This window comes from Sciurus vulgaris (genome assembly GCF_902686455.1).
Source record: "Sciurus vulgaris genome assembly, chromosome: 5".
In the NCBI taxonomy this organism is placed as follows: domain Eukaryota; kingdom Metazoa; phylum Chordata; class Mammalia; order Rodentia; family Sciuridae; genus Sciurus; species Sciurus vulgaris.
The window spans coordinates 89417485-89441941 of NC_136465.1; the positions used below are offsets into that span (position 1 = coordinate 89417485).

The following is a 24457-nucleotide window of genomic DNA, read 5'->3' on the forward strand; positions in this document are numbered from 1 at the left end:
TTCTTGGTATTGAAAATGCTCATCAAAGTGAAACAGCAGTAGCTGAAATCATTGGAATAAGTAATGTGAATTGGGATCCTCCACTATTTGATATATGTCTTCTCTTTCAAACATAAATCCTAGGGGTTAATAGAGGACCGCTGAGAAGCCATTACCAAGAGAATGGTCAAAGAAAAATAGATGAAACAATGAAGTGTTGACAGCATTTTTCAGATTGGAAGGAATTAGTGAAATAGTAAAATCCAAAGCAATACAACCCTTGGAAACCTTTTCAAGTTGACATTGAGATAGAATTACAAATTCTCAAGTGTAGCCCAAGCTCTTCCTGTCATCAGTTCTACTTACGCATTTGTTATTTCCTTCTTTCCATCACTTTAACCTAACAACAGTGGTATGCCAGGTTGTATTGGCTCATGAAACGCTGTTAAAATTCCAACTACACTGGTAGTTTGAATTGGCCATAGCAGAGGAATTTGTCTTTTTCCCTTGGAAATTGGGAAAAACTACAAATCGGGCCTTGCTTCCCAAAGAGTTCATTATTCATTATTCATATTCAGCACACCTGATTTGGAAGTTTTTGAAACTTAATATGAACATTGATAGCATATCATGAAAATTTCCATTTGCAAATGTTGTTTCTACTCTACCATATCAAATAAATATTCATGGATTGTCTAAACCTATAAAAACTAGGTTTGACTGCTTTCCTTCCCCCCCAAAAAAGGACAGAAGATAATAAAGCTGCAAAAATAGGACAATTACAATCATCAGTTATATTATCAACTGTATTTGTAGGATGGTAACCCCAATAGTGAAGAGGGCCTTAATTATGTACCTATAAGGAATGGAAGAAATAACTAAGAATACAAAGTCAAGAGAAAAATCATTGTATTTATTCTACATATTCTTAAGTAGAACTAAAATTGATTGGTTAGAAGGAAAGAAAGCAAGATTTCAGTTCACCCCAAAACAGTACGTACACAATGAGAACAATCCAAAAGAAAGCAATTGCTTTCTGAGGCAATCAGCTTAATGTCACTTGATCTACTTATTGACTCGTTGAATAAAGATACTTATTGAATCATTATTGTGTGGAAGTTCAATCTAGAGGGCATCTATGTTCCCAGCCACCTCCAAAATATAGTGGATCTGATAAATTTATATACTGTTTCTTTTAATCAAAGGTCACAGCTTATTTAGAATGCCTCACAAATCAGTGATGGTCTTTCTGGACTGGGCAGTGGTAAGAGAGCAGTTGAACATTTTGGCCTAAGTTTTGGCCTTTTAAAGCCCATCTCATCCATTTCTCAATAACAATATCTAGTTTGATCTTACTTAACTCTAATACTTCCTACTGCTTTCCTATGTAGTTCTTCCTACATTTAACTACTGTTACAGCTGGTTCACCTGGTAATCACAGACATATATCCCATAATTTCTGCTGGAAATTATAACTGGGTTACACACCTGACTGTATGCAGAGGTTGTGTTATTCCTGTCATAATGTGATGTGAAACACAACATCATTATATCCTGTCTCTCCTTGTATCTTTAGACAACATGATATTTGGTACTTCCAGATTTACTGGGTCAGTATTTTATGATAGAGAAGCTGTATACCAGGTAACAAGATGTCTGAATTCTCATACTAAATTAATATTTAATATTTTTAAATCTTGCTGTTATCGAGTTTTGGATTATGCTATCATTTAAATTTCTGTTGAATATATTATTAATGTAATGATTATATTATTAAGTGCTGATAAATAAGAGACATTACATGTCATATTCTTATTGAACACAATGTATTATCTGATACCTAATTAAATTGAAAACCAAATATTTGTTGAATGAATGTATATATTACATGTATTTATATATTTATACATATGAATATATTACATATATATGTAAATATATATATAAATATATATTCATATATGTAAATACATGTATATATAAATATATGTATATATGTGTATATATATAAATGTATGTAATATATTGGTAGAGTACCCAGAATAACCAAATATTAAGTGAACAAAGCAGGTTACAAACAAGCGAACATGTGTGATTTAATTTTGGTAGTAAAATGAACTAAACAAATAAATATTTATACATGTTCCAGAAATATTGAAGAATTATGTTTTTAAAATTGAATCAAAATGCAGTCTGCAAAAATAAAAATAAAGTTTTTTAAAAAACTATAAAAAAAATTATTGAGAGCCACAGGTGTATCTCACTAGCAGAGGTCTTGTGTAGCATGTATGAGGCCTTGGGTTTGATCCCAGAACCACCCCAAAACAAGCAAACAACTCATGACAGTGGGGTTCCAGGGTACTCTTATTTATTATGTATTTAAGTAATTTTAAATCTTATATAGTATAAGATACTTATATTTAAGTTGTATTGTAATATTTTCTTTATTTTCATAATTTTAAGGTTTTTTACAGTCTTTGAAAACCCTCTTTAGCAATCACCTCTATGTTATATACTTGATTTTGACATTGCTACAGATAAGCAGCTTTGTTGGTCATATTACTTATTTGTTCAAGTACATAGAGCAGCAGTATGGTCAATCAGCATCTCAAACTAACATTACGATGGGTAAGACATATTGTTTATCTGTTTGCTTGATGAGTTGTGTACTACTGAATAGTTTTATTTCAAGTGATGTTTTATTGTGAATGCAACTTCATATTTCAGTGAATAATTTCCATTTATTCTCTCTGAAACCTTATTAATTTCATTAATCTTTCTGTACTTAAATTTACATCTCATGTTACAGAGCTCCTAAAGTAGAAGTTGTATATGAATGGAACATTTAGATGTGGTACCTGAATAATTAGATCTTATAATTTTGTGCTGAGATATTGAGACAAATCATTTTTTAGTGCAATAATATAATTCATGGACTCTGAAATCAGGATTTAATTGTACAAAAATCAGGACATTGATGTTTCCAAAAGGAGAGACAATTTAAATGCACCACCAAAATATGCATAATTCAAAATAAATATCATATTTTAAAGAGTATTTTTTGCTATCCTATCTATTTTTAATGACCTGTTAAGATCTACTTGCCGAGGAAATGTTTTCTAACATTATTCTATCCACAACTCCAGTGTTGTGAAAACATTGTAGATATTCAATAGTTGTTTGATGAATTTAAAATTTATCAAGTGGTATGAAAGTAGGTCATAAGTAAAAAAGAAAATGATAATTTGAAAATGCATTTCCAAAAGCATTGTAAAAGTGAAGTTTTGACTCCCAGTATCCCAATCCAAACTTTTTATTGAAGGAGTCTCCATTTTGAATAATTTGTACAAGACCCTGAAATGGAAAAGTTAGAAGGGGGATCAATCATGTTTAATATTGTATATAATAAACCCATTTTCTCATGGTTTTGTTAATAGATAAGACATTAATTTAAGTATTCAATTCTAAACTACTGGGGAATATTGGAGTGTGTTTTAAGGGCTAGATGTAAAGGATTTAGATGGTAGAATCAAGTTTCATGAGCAGAAAAAATGGGGATGGGGAGAAGTCCCTCATAGAAATTCATGGTTCAGACACACAAATATTGTCAATCACTGCTTTTTAATACTGAGGAAACCTCATCTTTGGTAGGAAGCAATTATTTTTGTCTCTCAAAAGATATACTTGCCCTCTCTTTCCATTTCTGCCTGTCACTCTTCTCCTTAAGAAGTAATGGGATTGGATGAATTGGTTGATATACAGTGTGTTTCATATGTAAAGACATTAAAAACATATTTATGTAATTATAACTTTTTTCTTTTATTTCTAGGACTCATAACCTTACCAGCTGTTGCAACTGGAATGTTTTCAGGAGGATATATCATTAAAAGACTCAAATTGACCTTGATTGGAATAGCAAAACTTTCATTTTATACTTATTTAATGTCTATATTTTTTTCTCTATTACAAATTGGTCTAATCTGTGAAAGCAAATCAATTGCCGGCATAACCTTGACCTATGATGGGTTTGTATATATCACTATATCAACTGTATAATGTAACTATCCAATGAAAAGATCGAGGAAAAATAGAGCAGAAATCAGTTTTAACTAAACTTTGTTTTAGTTGAGAGAAATTTCAACTTAGAAATTCTTAAAATGTACATTTCTTAAGATCTCAAAAAACTGTTTCTATTTCTTTCTTAAAGAAAAGCTACATAGGTTGTAATAATAATAATTATAATTTATGGGATGCTTACAATGCAGGATGGATACTTCTATTTCCATTTTATAGATGTGGAAAGTAAGGCTTGGAGACCCACACAGACTATATCTCTAGCGATGTCTTAGCCTGATTTCACTGACTCTCACTGGGTCAAATTTGAGGATTTGGGCTCCAAAATAGTCTTAACCACTCCACCCTTGGATGGATTGTGAGTGTAATACAAATGACATTCTCCAAAAGTGACTTAACAACCTTTATCTACATTACACTTTGATAGTCAACAACCTTACAAACAGAACCTTCCTTACATTGTACTGAATTCTTGCTTTCTGCAAGCTGAAACTGTGTCTTCTAGTAGTGTTTTCACTGTAAGTAGAATTTATAGATATCCCACATATAATTGCATATTAAATGTTGAAGAACTGCTACCATTATTATCACACAATGTCAAGTATTCTTAGTACTTCAGTCCACCCCAAATCAAGAGAAAAATTCCTGTGCAGACTTACTATCTCATGAATATAGCTAACAATTTAAGGTTAGAAAGGTTCACATCCAAGCAACAAAGATCCTTGGATCATAGTTGAGTAACCATGCTACTTTCTTTTGGTTCTGAGTTTTCAAACTGGATTCTTGAAGTGTCAATTTTAACTCATCAAATCTTCCCATATTTCCTTACATAAACACCACCCCATTCTCAGAGGTTTGGCAAAATAATCTTGAATTTTGTTCCCACTTGCTCCTGATCCTGACTTTCAATCATTCCCATCCACCAATACCTACTATTAATAGCAAACCAAAACACAGTGCACCTAGAGCTTTGAAACATAGATTTTTTTAAAAAAATTCAACCTAGTTAAATAACATGTACAGATTTATGTGCTTTTACAGTGAACTGGGAGGAATCTCAGTTTATTGCCATTATCTTACTGAAGAACAACCAAGTTTCAGAAAAATGAAGTGATTTATCTAATGTGAAATTTCCTAGCTGGAATACCGTGATCTTTTGCCTAAGTCTCATATTCTTTCTGGTTTCTTTTTTTAAGTTTTACTTTTTCTAGGTCATAAGTCATGTCTTGATAGAAATGGAGGGTGAAAAAGTGAATAAGCATTAACAAAAAAAAAACCCCACAAATTTTGGTTTGGCATAACCCAATTAACTTTCTCTAACTAAAAAATGAAAAGGAAAACTCGTTCTCTAATTCTTTTTCTCTTGTTCTTTTTCCTCCTTTTTCTTCTCTGCCACTTCCTTTTCCCTCACCCTCATATTCTTCACTTCCTCCTCTTTCCTCCTCTTCTTTTCTCTCTCTTTTTGATATGTGTCTATCATATATTTCCAGAATTAATCCAGTGGCATCTCATATAGATGTACCACTTTCTTATTGCAACTCAGACTGCAATTGTGATGAAAGTCAATGGGAACCTATCTGTGGGGACAATGGAATAACTTACATTTCACCTTGTCAAGCAGGATGCATGTCTTCAAGTGGCCAAAAAAAGTCTATAGTGAGTATTAGTTTTTAACTTTCTCTCCTCTTCCTAATCAAAATCACAGATTAGATTTAACAAAGGATATAAGAAAAAGATTCCAATATTATCTGTCTTTGTGATGCCTGTGTACACAAAGCTTCATAGAAAATCTTGCTTGGAACACACTCAGTTCTTTTTGTTACTTCAACTCTAATTTGAGATTACCTCACTTTTTTTTTTTGCCTTGAGATTGTAAGAATATGACCTTTTGGGATATTAATATATTTAGAGTCTCTAGGAAGCATCTCATTTTACTGAAGCATATGATTTCCATTAAGTTAGAATTACTTTATTTTTCAGAAATTAGGGAAAAGTCCTGAGTTAGCTCATTTTTTAGCACTCTCTGCCTTACTGGAACAATAATCTCTGTACAATTTTGTATATAGATTCTGATGTGTTTAACTCTGGACTCACTACTCTTTTGACTTTCCAAGAAATCATCATGGCTTCATGCTTACATGACTGCACATTTCTTATCTTCTAATTAGAAGTTCCCCAAAACCAAAGGTTGAATTTTCTAATTAGGAACTTGCCAAAGCTGGTACTTCTCCTACCCAGGATTATTTAGCATCCTACTTATGCTTTGCCAACATGTCCTATACAAATACCATTTTCTTCTTCACGCAAAATATTCCTTTCCATGTGAACTATTTGTTCTCCCCAGCTCCCTGGGCAACTCTCCAATAGTTTGAGATCATTTATAAAATTTCTCATACTTCTAATCCACTCAACATCTCACAAATTTGGAGAATCTCTTCCTAGACCCTTTTCTAATCAATAATATAAGCAATGTAACCAGCTAAGATCATTGCTTTCTGCCATATCTCTCTGTGACTGCTTTTCAAATTTTTTTGCCATTCTCTTATATATAATCCTAACAATTATATTATGGAAAAGTCTGGCAAACTTTGAAGAATTAAGCACCCTAGATTCTCTGAAGCTGGGCCATAGTTTAAGAAACTTGGACAAATACGGCCCAAATACCATCCTTAAAAGCGTACATTTCACATTTGTGGCTACAGTGCCTTTCACTAAGAGGGCTCCTATTTAACCCATGGTCTCATTTTGTCTATTTGGTAAAAGCCTTGAGGAGGCATATTAGAACACCCAAGAGAGTTCTGCCTATCATGGTCACATAATTTTCCCTTTTCAGAGTTACTACCAAGGTCTTCTACTAAATTTCTTAGTAATAATTACCCATCTACCTCTCTCTCTCTCTTTACTTTTAATTAACTTTTTATTTTAGAAGAGTTTTTTTAATTTGTCCCATCTCTTCTAAAGTAAGAATATTTATGCCAAAGTTTTGTTTTATCAACCAATATACTTGCTCAGTAGAGGAGTCCTGCATATTATTCCTAGTTGAAAAAAAAAACAGAAATAAGAAAGCAAAAAAGTAGGAAAGTAAAGCTTAGTTGAATCATGCAAGTATGGATTCAAATTCTTTCTCAATTCCTCCTTTAGTAATTGGACTTAGCATTAGATTCAAGGTTAACTTCTTTTCAACTTTAGTTTAGCCTAGAATCAGAAAGAACTTACTAAAACAACCTATCTATGACAATGACCTGCCTGATCAAATTTCTAAAATCATGTATTTCTAAGTATTCCCTTTCTGTAACCCAACTGTTAGGCCATTCCATTGTGTTGAATATCTCTGGTCATGACATCTATTTCATTACCTGTCACTATACTCTTACATGTCACTTTTGCTTGCCAAAATGAAATTCCAGCTCCCCTGCCTGGCTTCATTCCTTTGGACTTTTCCCATTATCGTGGGTAATTCTAGTTTCAATTTTTGGTCCCTTCCAAAGTTATTATATTTCTGTATTCTCTAGGTAATCCCTTTTTAGGGACACTTTGTAGATATTGTCAAAGAGAGTGAGTAGTCATATTATAGAAAGCAAAATTGGGTGAAAGAGAAGTATTTAGAAGAATTTATGTGAATGATGAAATTGCATACAGAGAAAACTAAATACAGGAACTTATATACAGTTTCAAGCATTAATTTCTTCAATTCTTTCCTAACTTTAAAATTAGAAATGAATTAAGTTTTAATTGAGAGTTGCATTTTCTTATCTAGAAAAAAATCCAGGAAACTATTTTGACTTCAACTATTAAGCAACAGTATTTTTAGAATTTTTGAAAACTATAAATATTTTAGTTTGAATGGGTAAGATTTCTTTAAATATAATGAAGTGCATTATAGCATTGTCATATTTTTCAAATGTTTTCTGTAATGTTTCAAAAACTGTTTTTTAGGTCTTTCATAACTGTACTTGTATCGAAGGGTCTAATTTTCAGAACACAAATTATTCAGCCCATTTTGGTGAATGCCCAAGAAGTGAAAACTGTAAAACAAAATATTATATTTATTTAAGTACAAGTCTCATAAGTTCTTTTTGCCATTCATTGGGAGGTGCCTCATTTTTTATGATGCTTATGAGGTGAGTATGACTTTTTAAAGCATTTTCATATATACTAGACTATAAAGACACCTAATGGCATATACATTTTTCATAAAATATTTGCGACCCACGTTTATACCTTGCTAATTATTTCAGAATGCATATTCTTACGATTATTGTGATACTGTGGTGCCATAATTAATAATGATTTGCCTTGGATTCTGACACTTAGATTCCATACTTTCTCCTCTTGCTAAGAGTAGTAACACAGAATGATTGATTTTTGCTTCAATTGTAAAAGAATCTCTCCATGATTCTAAAAGAACTCTTCATTTTGCATTTCCCTGCATCCTGGTAGGCCTGTCAGCGTGAATCATCTATTGATTTAATTGGAAGAAAACATTTGGGCACCAGATACAGATTTAAGCCTGTGGTAGTAACATTCTAAACCTAATTACTCTGACATTCCTAATGACTGTGGCTGCTGTATAAAGAATAATTTGAGAGAGGCAAGAATGCAGTCAGGGATAATAGAAGGCTATGCCAGTTGTCCACAAGGTGGGGATTGATTGAGGATGGTGATGGTAAAGGAAGTGGAAAGTGGAAAGTGATTTGAAACACAATAAATTTTTTCTTTCTCTTTCTTTCTTTGCTTTCTTATTATTAATTAATTTATTTATTTTTAGACAAAGCCAGTACAATTGGGTGATGGTTTGGATGTGACACATAGAGAATTTTGGGGATGATTCCAAGGTTCTGTCTGATCTCTGGGAGGCTCCTGATACTATTGAACAAGCAGGGAAAGGTTAGGGAGGCACAGGTTGGAGGAAGTGGAGAAGCAAGGACACATATGATGGCTATCTCTCTAAATCTGAGAAACCTGTTAGATACCTGAAGACAATGTCATATGGATAATCTGACATTCAGAAAAAAAAACAACAACAACAACAACAGTGGAAACAGAGATACATTTAGAAGCAGGAACATACAGAGGGTATTTAAAACTACGACACCATTGAGATCTTTTAGGGACTGAATTCAGATAGAAAGAAGATCCTAAGACCCAAGACCCAGGCATTTTAACTTCAGAGACGAAGAACAGGAAAAGAAACCAGTGAAGAAAACTGAGAAGGAAGTTTCATGGGGCATGAGAAACACTAGGAGAGGGCCATGACCCAGAAGCCAGATGAAGAAAGTATCAAAAAGGAGGGTGTAAACCACTGTGTCCAGAGCTGCTGAGAAATCATGGAGTTAGGGACTAGGAAGTGACCTCTGTATTTCATGGCATGCTAGTAACTGTTAGCCTTAGCAAAAATAATTTATGAAAATAGGAGGGTTAAGGGCTTTTTGAAAAGCATCAAGAGAAAACTCAAGAAAGGAAAATGTACTTAGCCAGTAGTGAAATCTCTTCTAGGAGCAGTGTTATAAAAAGAAGCAGAAAAAAAGGTGTGGTAGATAGCAGGACTGTGGCATCAAGAGTTCCGTTTATATTTAAAGCTAGATATAACAGCATGATTGCATGCTGATGATGTTAACCGGATAGAGAGGTGAAGATAGATGATTATACAAGAAAGAGGGAGACCTATTACAGAGAAAAGAAGAGGCAAATATGAACAAGAACACTGTTTAATTGGACAAAAGAAGGGAAGATAGTTCATGTTGGTAAAGACAAGTAAATATGTGGTCTTAGTGGTGTAAGAATACTAGAATCCTTTTCTGTTTACTTCTCTTTTTTCTGTTAAATAAAAAGCAAGGTAATCAGCTGAGCATGAAGAAGAAAAAGCTTGAGATAAGATCAGAAAATTTGAGCAAGTAATCTTGAAGACTGTAGAAAAACCGTGAGAGAAAATAGACAAATAAAATATAATAGGATTGTGTGGGGGCCCCACCAGGGATTTGTGCTTATGAATTTAAAATTAGCCCAGTCAGCATTTTAAAATTATTTCCTCCAGACAGTGCCGTAGGAAAGGCAGAAGGTTAATGAAAATATTTTTTATTTTACAAAAAAGAATGAGAAGGACAAAAATGTCCAGCATGTATGCAAAGGAAAGATCATGGTGAGGAAAGAAGTGAAGCGGTGAAATGCAGATTGCCCATGAAACTGTTGGGGGAGTCAAGGGTCTGAAGAGCCCTATGGGGTTCGGGCTTGTTGAAGGTGGCACATTACATGGAGTGAATTTAAAGTTGGGGGTGGTTATGAGGAGAGGGATGCTCAGAACTGGGAATTAGGAAAGTGCACTGGTTAGTTGACTGGGATGGAGGAGGCAGACAAGATCATGGAGAGAAGAGGTCAAGAAAGTGGAAGGCCAGATCTTTGGGAGGATAGTCTGTGTGGGTATGAAAGTAACTAGTAAAGTGGCAGAGAGCTTTGGAAAAATATGAAAGAGAGCCTGAAACTAAAATTGTCGAGGAAAGATGGGAGTGGCGGTGTACAAGGCAACTGATACCTTCAACAAGGAGGTTTGGGAATCCTATGTTAGGATATCACACCTCTTTAGGGGAGCTAGATGTCTTTCAGAGGACGAATTTGGATCTGCAAGGGGTTAAATTCATGGGAATGTGTGGGAGGAGAACAACCATCACTGGAGAAGGTTGCATGGAAAGAGTCACAAGGAGACAGTCAGGCTTTCTTTAGAACAAGAAAGTGAAAGGACTGTAAAGTACATTAGATCGAACCATTTTGCTAGCCAAAGACTATGAATTTCAGTAGGCAAAATGGAAAGACTTTGAGTAGTGAAAAAGAAGTAGGATACTGGGTGGGATTAAGGCTGAGACAGTGAGAGTCATGATATCTGGAGAAGATATGAATTTTGGGATTCAGCTGGTGAGACGGGGATGTGAGGCATCATGTAAGCTTGACTAGCAAAATATCAACTCTAAATGGACCAGATGAGGGCAGTGTTGTTGTTGTTGTTGTTTTTTAACATACATTTAAATGATTTGAATTTATTTAGGAATAAACAGAGCTTTGCTTCAGTCTTTTGCAAACAGGAAGACAAGCATTCTTTATCCGTGCTGTCAATTGATAGGATTTTCAGGTCTTACTGATAACCATCTCCGGAAACAGTAAGTCCTGATGACTGACTATCATTAGAACAACAGAGGATCAATTCAAATTATATTTGTTGTATTTAGAAGACATTCTTCAATCATTAAATAAAAATAACACTTTTAGCTTCTTCGGGTGCTTTTCTTGAAAATTCATCCTATAAGAGGACCATCAAAGTACTGAGATGTTTAATATCAGATGTGAGGTCACAATGCAGTGACAAATTACATGATAATGATGTGTGCATGTGAATATGGAGTATGGGGATCGGGAACATCAGTATGTGGCTAGGTGTCAGTGTACATGCAGGTGAATGCAGGACTGTGTGTGGTAGGTCCATGCATGTCAGTATATCACAGACATTTATCATTTCCTCTGAATTGTTGAAGCTTTCAAGCCTACCATTAGGAAAATATATCCCTATTTCTAGGTCATCCCAATTCTGCCTGCTTTTATTCTCTCTGGGTGAAATTCTAAGTTGATAAAATGTTTGCCTCTTGTGTTTCTAGTATGAAAACCAAGTACACCCTTTGAAAATCAACAATAGTGACAAAAGGCATTTCAGGCACTTATCAGAGACCTAAGGCAGGAATGAACTGCAATTTCTCCCTTTCCACAATCTCCCTTGAGAAATTTGGTATTTGAGAAAGATATTTCAATGGACAAGTTAACTTCCCCTTCCTACTGACTTTCTCTTCTCCCTTATGCATGAGAACACCTCCTTAAATAATAGGCATAGCTTCTATGCCCACAGCAGAACTAGCAAAGAATCGTAGCCTTTTTAACATAGCCAAAAGTACTTTTCATTTATTTTTTCCTAATATATATGTTTGCTATGTTTATTTTCTATTATGCTAGGTTTAATTTTTACCCTGGTTAACTTTATAAGTTCTTGCAAATACTTTTTTTTTTTTTTAAAGATAAGATCTCACTCTATTACCCAGGCTGATCTTCATCTCCTGGGCTCAAGCTAGCCTCTTGCCTCTTGAATAGCTATGACTATAGAGGTGTGCCACTGCACTCGGTTTTCTCTAATACTTTGAGAAATTCAACAAATAGTAGCTCTCCCACATGGATTAAGTACATGTAAAGAAAATTGAGGTTCCAAGTGCTAGTTCATTGTATTGCAAGATTCTCACAACATTATTAATAATAAGCATTATTATCCCCATTTTGCAAATAAAGGAAACTGGGGCAAAGAGAGGTTAAATGATTTCTCCAGGTCACTTAATTGGTATAAAATGTCATTTATCTCTTTATTGTCAAGAAAAAGAACTAACATGACATCTCCTGGGAGGTACTTAATGTTTGTAAAACGATCACATCTACTTAGGTCTCTGAACAAATAGTTCAAGGCAACATTTTTTGTATTATTCAATTCAATATTTCAGTTAAAAGTGAGATTTTTTAAATACCCTCACTTCTCCTAAGTCAGTCCACCACTTAAATGCTGCCTGATAGTCTTATTTTATTTAATACATATTAGGTTATCATGGATGGTGGTATCAACAGCTCACTGAACACAGATCAATGGAATTATGGAAATAACTTCCTAAAGGCAAGAGTGAGTGAAATTCTAATGTAGGAAACAAATGGTCTCTCTATTTTTAAGATGATAGTTAAATACACTAGACTCTGGAATACAGATAACTTTTTTTGACTCTTCAGGTTACATTATATAATTTGTATAATATATTAGTAAAATTTTCTGTTAATATTAATGACAGAAATAAGGGAGAAAAGAGGTCTCCTGAGGTATACGTAGGTGACCTAGATAGAAAGATCTGCTCTTTTCCTCTGGGCTGTGTTGACTGAATAGACCCTGCAAAATGATTGTCTTCGTGGGCACCCTACTGTTACTGTTACTGCCACTTTCTCACAGGAATTTCATAAGGACTGAATGTCAAACTGTTTGCCAAACTGTTTTCAAATCCTAACACATTAAATAATTAGGGAATAACAATTATTATGACTTAGGTGTTTGCCTCATATTTAAAAAAACTGCAAATGTAATAATACATAATATAATATGGGCCATTCACTTGAGGATTTTTCATTCAATGGTGAAGAAAAATGCACTGAGAAACATTTTCATATTGAACTCGATTTGATATTTTAAGGATTTTTAATGTTTCTTTACCTTTATCTTATTTCAGAAACGTTCAACCTGAACTGAAATCACTTGCTATGGGTTGCCATTCACTGATTATGCGAACACTAGGTACGAGAAATATATTAAATTCAGGATATAAATATTTGTGTAAAAGTTCAAAAACTGAATGTAATTCATTTCCAATTATAAAAAAGTTTTTAAAAGGTCTCAGTAGGAATCATTTCTATTTTTATGGTAAATGAAAAGAATAAGAAATAGAAGAAAGCCAAGTGATCTGAGAATTTTATTGCTAATTCTAGTTAAAGTCAATCTTTAAGTCATATTTGTACCACACAGAATGAAACAAAGGTAAGTAGTTCCCAAAGCTTTGCTGCCTAAAAATATTTCTTCCAGGTAGGCAAAGTGGAGGGTCTACCTTCTAAAATTATGTAGGTAATTTCTAAAGCATTTTAGGAGTTCTGAGAATTTGGTCAAGCTGAGTTTGTATGAAACAACAGAAATTGACATTGACTGCACAGGTCTGTAAGGCTGAGCAGTAAACCTTTACAAGTTAAAAAGGCAAAAGAATGAAACTCAGACTCTAAAATTGGGTGTCTTGGGTTAAAAGTGTTCTAAATAACAAAAATTCAGAAAATTATGACCTTTACTGGCAAAGAATAGGACCCTAAGCTCCAGAGGTTAAAGGTCTATTTCTGAATATTCAAATAAAGTGATTCCTCAGAGATGTAGGAAATCATCTTATTGCCATAAGCCAATTTTACCCCCACATGCCTATCATTATTTTAGTATTGCCTAACCCCATTGTATGATTTACAGACATTATATTCTTATAAGAAATAGGAAAAGAAAATCATTCATCTAGGGATTGGGGCAGAGGACCAGCAACCAACAAGAGGAAGCCACTGATGGCAAAAGGAAAAGGAAGTGGGAGGGGCCAATCCTTCGAACTTTTGCGATCAAAGGAAAGAAGTGTAATTCCAAATTAAAAGGGACAACTTGTCCAAGTATGTTTGAGAAAAATGTCACAGATCCTCAAAGGTAAAATGAACTATAGAGAGAATGAAAGGAGAAGAAAAGGGTGCTGCAGAAATCCATTCCAGCTCTTTTTAAGTCATTTTATTTAGTGCATCCCTAATCCGGCAGTCTGTGCCACCAGGCAGTTCTCCATCTTCAGATCCAAGAGAGATGCCTCACTCCTAGAACCCAGGCCAAAGGATCTCAACATGGACTCTAAATAGTTAGTACTCCTTCTAATATACTGAAATAAATAGAAGAAATTCTAGCAACATAAAATGGGGAGTAGAAGGAATTTTGCCATCCTATCTCTTTTGATTCATCTAAAATAAGGTACATTGAAGCCTACATGCTACTATGGGAAAAAAAAATATATACTAAATACCACACTTAGAATTCCTAAAAATTGTCTTGAATACAATATATGTGTTAATTGTGAGAGACCTATATAGTGTATTAAATCAAAAAAGTTATTTAGAAAGTAAGCTAGAAATTTTTAAATTCCAATCATGATTAAGACCATGTTTGTTGCCTTAAACATCTAATTCATTAAGTTTGTTCACAACAGTGGCATCATGTGGGAAAAATAGATGGTTGGCATATATTTTTTTCATTTTAAAGGATGGCTGCAAGTTTTTGAAACCTATAAATTTTTCACCCACTTTCTCAGGACCACTTTTCCTCAGATACATTGGCCTCAGATACCAGTTCTTGTCTTTCTAAGATTTCTCACTCTCAGAAATTGAGACAGGTTAAAAGTAAATGAAATCAGTAAAAGTGTGATGTATGACCACTGTTATTTCTTACATGACCAATTAATATCTGAAAATCATTAATCAACATGCAAAAAAAAGAAAAAAACAAAGCAAAATTTAAAAAAACTCAGTTCTACTATCTGAGGCTTAGATGTCTACTTGAAATTTTTTGATCAAATTACTCATGCTTAGAACTGAGCCAGTCTCAGAGTTTATTAAAATAGCAGGAAGAATAGATGGATATTTCTACAATAAACAGCTTATGTGTTCCTGAAATGCCTTGTATTCTGCAAAATTATGCACTACAGATTCAAACAGGGTTAGAGGCAGACCGATGAAGACTTAACATCATGTGATCAGAGCATGCACACAGACAAAACTTACCCACACAGGCCTTCACTGGGACAGCCTATATCACTTGGAGGCACTTAAAAACACATATGATCGATGGAGAGGAAATAGTGGCTTGTGGCCTTTTCTGACACTAAGAAAGGGGAAAATGGAACCCGAGCCCAGAAACAAGTATAACATGCCAGGACCCAGGTACTCTGTGAAGCTGGATCTTCACTTCTCTGGGCCTTCACCAGGAGTCCTGGTATAAGCTCCCATCTTTTAATTTATTAAAATAGAGTTAAAAAACTCTTGCCTTTGAAGCAGTTGAGCTGAGTACTTTACACAGTCCCAGTAATGATTCTGTTCCCACTGTTCCAGCAATTTTTGCCTAAGAAAAATTCCATATGAACCAACATAACTTCTGTGTTTTACTAACAACCTTCTCCCCTTTACCAGACTTCAGTTGATTGGTATTATAACACTTTGCAGGTGCATAATGTTTCTTCTTTTTTTATTGTGTGTTGGAAGGGCAAGGACAGACAAAAGATGTCTACTGTGTTACTTTATTGTGTGACTCTTTGAGATTCCTAATAATCTTGATTTTTGCATATATTTAGACAACATCAATGGAAGAGTCCTACGATTTTTTTTTAACTTTTACTTACTCCAAAATGGATCAATGTGAGTACCACATAGCTACATTTGAAACATGTTCCTTGAATTAATAACCTCTCATCTCATGTTGCAGGAGGAATTTTAGCTCCAATATATTTTGGGGCCCTGATTGATAGAACTTGTTTGAAGTGGTCCATCAACAGCTGTGGAGCACAAGGGAGCTGTAGGGTATATGATACCACATCACTTGGGTAAGTTGTCATAAATATATTTCATGACTTTTCCTTTCACTTAGTTTCTAAGGTATATAATTTTTAGTATAATGGTAAATTAATAATTAAATGAACCACCATTTAATGAATCCTTACATTGTTTTCAGTACTGTATTAGGTGATCTGGCTTGTAATTTTAATGTCCATAGGAACCATAGGAAATTGATGTTTCATACTTTTTCCCTTAAATATAAACAATTGGGCTGGGAATATAGCTCAGTTGGTAGACTACTTGCCTTACATGCAGAAGGCCCTGGGTTCAATCCCCAGCACTACGCACACACACACACACACACAAAGTAAATATGAAGAAATTAAGATGCAAGAGTAAAAAGTAATATGGCAAAAATCAAACAGATGAAAGAAAGAATTTTGCTTTTTTGTTGTTTTTTAAAAAACTCTCTTGGAAAACAAAATATATTCCACTGCATCTGGCTTCTGTAGGAAGACTTATAATGGATAACTGGGACTCTGTTCATGCCAATGGGGCAAAAAGGGAAAAAAATTCTCTACAGCTTTTCTATTCATTGGAAGAGCTGTTTTGTAAGTGCTATGAGAACAACTGGAATGGTAATCTGGGAAAACAACTTGCAATGATATCTTAAGCCTTAAATAAAATTAGTTGCAAATTTACATATTGACTAATTATAAACTACAAGTATTACAACTCATGGCAATTTATTTTAAAATTATATAGGAAGCTGGATTATGTTCTAAGTATGACCCAAACTCTAAACCATAATAGAAAAAATGATAAAATATTTTTAAAACTCTGCATAACAAAACTTTTTTTAAAGCGAAGTTTAAGGGGGAAAAAAAAAAGATTAATTGGAAGAAATTGCAGAAGTAACAAAGACACAGGAAAAATGTCCTAAATACATAAAGAGTTCTTAAAACCATTTTTTTGTGTGTCTACATTCATTATTTCTCATGTGGATGTCTAGTTGTTCCAACACTATTTATTGAAAAGACTGTCTTCATTCTATCATAGTACCTTTGCTCCTTGGTCAAGGATCAGCTGTCTGTTTCTGAGCTCTCTTTCCTTTGATTTGTCTATTCTTTCACCAGTACCACACTGTCTTGATTCCTGTAGCTTTATGTTTAGGTCTTGAGGTCAAGTATTGTCAACCCTCCAACTTCGTTCTTCAGTATTATTTTGGCTATTCTGGGTTTTTGCCCTTCTACAAACTTAGAAATTAATTTGTTGACATCCACAAAGTAGCTTACTGGGAGTTTGATGGGTTTGTCTTGAATCTATAGAATAAATTAGGAGGATTAGGCATCTTGACCGTATTGAGTATTCCTATACAAGAACATGGGATATCTCCCCATTTATTTAGTTCATCTATTTCTTTCTTTAGGGTTTTATAGTTTTCTTCATACAGATATTGTATACACTTTATTAGATTTGCACTAGTACTTCATTTGGGAACTGCTTATATAACTGGTAACATGTTTTAAATTTCTAATTCCATTCGTTCATTGATGATATGTAGAAAAATATTGGCATGTTAATGTGGTATCCTACAACCTTACTATAATCACTTATTACTTCAGGAGAGTTTTTATCTATTCTTTGAGACTTTCTACATAAACAATCATGTCATCTCAAACAAAGACAGCTTTTTTTTTCTTCTTTCCTAATCTGTATACATTTTATTTGCTGCTTGTGTTTTGTTTTGTTTTGTTTATCACATTAACTAGAACTTCCAGTATAAGACTGAAAAGGCAGTGGTGGAAAAGCTCACTTTCCTTATTCTTGACTTGGTGGCAAGTTTTCATTTATTTCACTTACGTATAAGCATGCATGAGTATATGTATGCACATATATATTACATACAAAATCAAATTACATTATTGCTACTATTCTGAATAAACCATTATCTGTTAGATCAATTAGAATAAGAAAAAGAAAAATGTTTTCCTTTTACTTTCATTTACTTTTTTTTTGATGTTCTTTCTTTCTTTATATATATCCAAGTTTCTGACCTCTAGATGTACTTTGACTTACAGTGGAGTACATCCTGATAAACTCATTGTAATTTGAAAATATTGTAAGTTGAAATTTACATTTCATTTCATTTAATTTACATTTCATTTCATTTAATGCATTTAATACATCTTACCTAATCTCCCACACATCATAGCTTAGCCCAGCTTACCTTAGTGGTGTTCAGAAAATTTATATTAGCCTACAGTTGAACAGAATTATTTAACATCAAATCCATTTTATTATAAAATATTGAATAGCTCATGTATGTACACAGATGTACACAGATGGTCTCTTTATAGACATGAGGGGATGTGAAAACACAAAATGCAATATCAAAAAAAAAAAAAAAGGACTACCTGTATATAATTTTCCTTCTCAAAAAAGAACTTTGTTTAACATTTTTGCAAAGTAGGTCTACCAGCAGCAGGGTTGTCTTAAACTCCTGGGCTCAAGTGATCTTCCTGCCTCAGCCTCCCATGTGGTAGGACTGTAAGAGCATGCCGCCACATCTGGCTCTCCACTTCACTTTTGAAGGATAATTTCACAAGGCATAGGATCTTAAATTGATGAGTTCTTTTCTGCCGCAAACTTTAAATATTTCACTTCATTTTCCCCTTGCTCACATGGTTTCTGAAGAAAAGTGGAAAGTGATCTTTACACCTGTAGAGGTAAGTAGTTTTCCCCTGTTTTCTTTCAGGATCTTTTCTTTGGTTTTGATTTTCTGTAATTTGAAGATGTTATAATTAGCTGTAGTTTACTTAAATTTATCCTTCTTGGTGTTCTCTGAGTTTAGTTGATCTGTGGTTGAGTGTGTGACAATAATCTAGGGAAAACTGTCATGGTTATTATGGTTTCAAACTATTGTTTCTTTCTCTTCTCCTTCTAGTATTACCTTTATACATACTTATGTAGTTGTTCCAAAGTTCTTTTAAAAAATCTTTTATTTTTTCTTTTTAGGTATACATGACAGTAGAATGTATTTTGAAAAGTTATACACTCATGCTGTATGACTTCCCATTCTTGGGGTTGTACATGATGTGGAGTTATACTGGTCATGTATTCATATATAAACATAGGAATGTTATGTCCAATTCATTCTACTGTCTTTCCCACTTCCATTCCCCTTCCTTTCTCTCCATTCCCCCGGGGTCTAATCTGGTGAATGTCCACTCCTCCCTCCGCCTCACCTATTGTGAGTCAGCATCTGTGTATCAGAGAGAACATTTGGTCTTTGGATTTTTGAAAATTGGCTTATTTCACTTAGCATGATAGTCTCCAGTTCCATCCATTTACCAGCAAATGCCATAATTTGATTCTTCTTTATGGCTCAGTAATATTCCATTGTGTATATATGCCACATTTTCCTTATTCATTCATCTATTGAAGAGCCTGTAGGTTGGTTCCATAGTTTAGCTATTGTGAGTTGAGCTATTGTGAGTATAAACATTGATGTGACTGTATCACCGTAGTATGCTGATATTAAGTCCTTTGGGTATAAACTGAGGAGTGGGATAACTGGGTCAAATAGTAGTTCCATTCCAAGTTTTCTGAGGACTCTTCATACTGCATTCCAGAGTGGTTGCATCAATTTGCAGTCCCACCAGCAATGTATGGGTGTACCTTGTTTCCCACATTTACCTCATCAACATTTATTGTTAATTGTATTCTTGAAGATTGCCATTCTGACTGGACTGAGATGAAATCTCAAAGTAGTTTTAATTTGCATTTCTGTAATTACTAGAGATGTTGAGTATTTTTTCATATATTTGTTGACTGATCTTGTTTCTTCTGTGAAGTGCCTGTTCAGTTCTTTAGCCCATTTATTGATTGGGTTATTTATTTATTTTTGGTGTTAAGTTTTGCAAGTTCTTTATATATCCTAGAGATTACTGTTCTGAGGTGCATGTGGTAAAGATTTTCTCCCATCCTGTAGGTTCTTTCTTCACATTCTTGATTGTTCCTTTTGCTGTGGAGAAACTTTTACTTTGATACCTTCCCACCCATTTGTCGATTCTTGATTTTACCTCTTGTACTTTAGAGGTCTCTTGGGGAAGTCAGTTCTTAGGCCAACATGGTGGAGAGTTGGGCCTCCTTTTTCTTCTAGTAGGCACAGGGTCTCTCTGGCCTAATGCCCAGGCTCTTAATTAACTTTGATTTGAGTTTTGTGCAGGGTGAGAGATAGGGGCTTAATTTCATATTGCTACATATGGATTTACAATTTTCCGAGCACCATTTGTTGAATAGGCTATTTTTTTCTCCAGTGTATGTTTAAGGCACCTTTGTCTAATATGAGACAACTGTATTTGTGTGAGTTTGTCTATGTCTTTTTTTCTGTACCACTGGGCTTCCTGTCTCTTTTGGTGTTCATACTGTGCCAAAGTTGTTACTGTATTTCTGTAGCATAATTTAAGTTCTGGTATTGTGATGCCTCCTACTTCTCTTTTCTTGCTAAGGATTGTTTTGGCTCTTCTGGGCCTCTTATTTTTCCAAATGAATTTCATGACTGCTTTTTCTGTTTCTATGAAGAACATCATCAGAGCCTTAATAGGAATTGCATTAAATCTGTTTAGCACTTTGGTAGTATAGCCATTTTCACAATATTAATTCTGCCTATCCACAAACATGGGGGATCTTTCCATCTTCTACAGTCTTCGTAAATTTCTTTCTTTAGTGTTCTGTAGTTTTCATTGCAGAAGTCTTTCACCTCTTTTGTTAGATTGATTTGCAAATAGTTTATATTCTTTGAGGCTATTGTGAATGAGATAGTTTTCATAATTTCTCTTTCAGTTGATTCATTACTGATGTATAGGAACACAATTAACTTATAGGTGTTATTTTTATATCTAAACTACTTTGCTGAATTCATTTATAAGTTATAGACGTTTTCTGGTGGAGTTTTTCGGCTTTTCTAAATATAGAATCATGTCACCGGTAAAGAGGGATAGTTTGAGTTCGTCTTTTCCTCTTCTTATCTCTTTAATTTCTTCTAATTGCTCTGGCTAAAGTTTCAAGGACTATGTTGAATAAAGTGGTGAAAGTTCTTGGATACTCTAGGGGATTTTTTCTTTTTTTTTTGTCTTTTTTTCTCTTTGCCTTTCAGTTTTGAGGTTTCTATTGAAATACCTTTAAACTCAGAGATTCTTGTCTTAGCTATGTCCATCAAAGTTATTTCATTTCTGTTTCAGAGTTATTGACCCCCAGCATTTTTTCCTTTGGTTCTTAGGAGAATTTCCATCACTCTGCATACATCACTCACCTGTTCTTGTATTCTGCTACTTTATCAATTAGACTCCAAAGCATGTTAATCATTGTTATCTTGAATTCCCATTCTGGCAATTCCAAAATCCCTGACAAATCTGTAGCTAGTTTTCAGACTTGCTCATGCTCTTCAAATTGTTTTTTGCCTTTGGGATAGACATCTGATTTTTTTTTTCTTGATAGTCAAACATAACACATTGGGTAAAAGAAACTGTGTAAATAATTCTTTAGGAATGTGCTATACGGTACAGGAAGAGGGGTGCATTATATAGTGCTATGAAGAACTTCCAGGCTTTTAGTGGCTCTATATCTCTAGATTGGGAACTTCAAGCATGTTTGTTAGTACCTTCCCCTTCTCTTAGGTGGGACAGGATGGTTTTAGGGGGAATGGATTTGGGTATTTTTCTTCCTTCCACAATGCCTTTTTGTGTTATTTATTTATTTATTTATTTATTTATTTATTTATGGTGCTGGGGATTGAACCCAGGGCCTTGTGCTTGCAAGACAAGCACTCTACCAATGAGCTATCTCCCCAGCCCTGCTTTTGTGTTTTTATACATAATTTCAAAGAAAACATTTTCCCTTTAAGGTGTGCATTCTAGAGAGAACTATAAGCTATTTTATACAATGTAAAATGACAATCTACTATTTTTTTATCTCTTTTCATAGATATGTCTACTTGGGCTTATCAGGAGTGTTAAAACTTCTAGCAGTTTTTTTATATATTGTATTACTTTATGCCATGAAGAGAAAATATGAAGGAAAAGACACCAAGGCATCAGAGAATGGACGAAAAAACATGGAAGAAGCAAACTTAGAATCTTTAAATAACAATGGATGCTTTGCACCTTCTGGAGTAGTCAAGGAAACACACATTTAAGGGAAGAAAAAGACTTCTACTTGTTTCCAAACAACATTGTATTGATGCAGTAAGATGCTATTTTTGAGTGCCTGGTTCTTTTGCTGAGAATTCCTACACTTGACATATGATGTAAAATTGAATAAGCATATGAATTTGAATCAAACAAATTGTAAATAAAAAAGAATGGAAGGCTCATGGTTAGGACATAGCTATTTGTGGTTAAGATTTGAATATATGATCCATATAGATTTAGAGTAAGAGATTTTGTTACTATACAATAGAACAAAATGTATTTGTTCAGGTTAATTGTAACTCTTAATAAAGAAAGTGGCTAAAAATGTGTGGAGTTGAAAAAAGGAGGATGGAAATTAGTAGCTTCAATAATTATAAAAGTCTGGAATCTTAAAAAAACAAAAAACAAAAAACAACAGTTTGGATGATGTCACCCAAGGTTGAAGTCTATCCTCATGGAGGATTTATGCAATCATAACATTTGTTATTCATGTTAAGTCATGTATTTCACAGACTTCATTAATTAAAATTTTGAAATTGGTTTGATGAACAATCCTGATGCATCTTCTTCCTATTTTCCTCTAAAATACTGCTGAAAATAGAGATGTTAAAAAGTTTATAAGCTCTAATTGTCAGAAAACAATACAGAATGTAGGTTGCTCTTGAGTGCATGGAAGTGGAGCAAGAAAAACTGACTTAAGAAAGCAAAGATCATTTAATAGATGTATCTTCATTTTACTGATCTTTTCTTTGGCAGAAGTGAAATCTTCCAGATAACATGTTATCACAATTACATGACTTTTTGTTTGTTCTTTAATTTGTTTTTGATGCACAGAAAATTATCTTTCACTTTTCTATAAGCAGGCCAAGAAGTAGAATGAATGAGAACAAATACTTGAATATTGTATTTTCTGGTCACATTGGCTCTAGTATAATGAATGCTAGAGACATACTATAGTTTTAAAAAATTGTCATTGGTTAAAAGGTTTTGTTTGTTTGCCTTAGAAACACATGTGAATTTTTTAAAAAATACAATCATACACTTGCTCCAAAGATTCTTATTCATAATATCTGATGCGGTCTGGACATTCCCTTTTAAAAACTTCAATTTGTAATGATAGAAACTCTTGATAAACAGAAAACAAAGCACAGGACAGAAGATGCATCATGCAACACAAATATCATACAATATGAATGTTTTCTAGAAGCTATGAATTGGTCTCAAATATATATTTACCTATCTGTAGACTGTAGACCTGAGAAAAGATACATTAAGCAGAAATGTGGGAAAAACCACATGCTAGTGAGTACTATAGAGCAAGTCGTACATTGATGAGTACAGTATAATTAGTCTCAATTAAAAATAAAGGGAAAAAATGGAGCTATTTTTCAAATACAGCATAGAAAATCAAGGGCAATATTTTGAATGTTTATTTAATAATTATTGACTGTCAACTGTTTGTCAGACCAAATGAAATTCAAGAATAAGTAAAAACAAAAGAGGACATTCCTTTATTAATTTATACTTTCAATGGGATTATTAGCATGAAAATTTAAATTATAAAAATTATGAATTTCATTCATAAACTATAAAATTTAATAAATTATAGGTATGTTTTACAAATGTGATATATACAATAAAGGCAAAAGGAACATTAAAATATCTCATTTTATTTGATCTACTACAGAATCCAAAAATCCATAATAAATGCTAATCCTTAATCCAATGATATTTTAAAAATAGAAATGTAAACCATAGGGGGAAAAAGACCATAAATTCAGTAGAGAGATAAATAAGGAAAGTTTTCAAGGAAGTAAAATAAGGTAAGTGTATAATTTAAATGTATAATGAATAAGGTGGATGATGACCAAAAAATCAAATAATTGAGGATGAAGTTATATTTGAAATTCTCTGAAAATGTGGAAGATAAAGTCAGACACAGATTGTGAAGGAAGAAGTTAGAAGAGACATTAAAGCACCAACCTAACAAACCTGATATTCTTGAGAAAATCAGAATTGGAAAAGAAGCACTAATCAAATAAATA

General features: G+C 33.6%; 1 protein-coding gene across 1 annotated transcript in view; it reads left to right on the plus strand.

Annotated features, from left to right (window-relative positions):
* The window catches only part of LOC306662008 (solute carrier organic anion transporter family member 1B3-like), an 88808-nt gene extending 65844 nt beyond the window's left edge, over nt 1–22964 (plus strand). The window contains exons 9-15 of the mRNA XM_079141482.1: nt 2443–2607; nt 3809–4004; nt 5544–5709; nt 7990–8174; nt 13341–13405; nt 16148–16265; nt 22207–22964. Coding sequence (XP_078997608.1) covers nt 2443–2607; nt 3809–4004; nt 5544–5709; nt 7990–8174; nt 13341–13405; nt 16148–16265; nt 22207–22417 — 1106 coding nt within the window. The 3' untranslated portion in view covers nt 22418–22964. The remainder of the gene's footprint in view (nt 1–2442; nt 2608–3808; nt 4005–5543; nt 5710–7989; nt 8175–13340; nt 13406–16147; nt 16266–22206) is intronic.
* The last annotated feature ends 1493 nt before the right edge of the window (nt 22965–24457 follow it).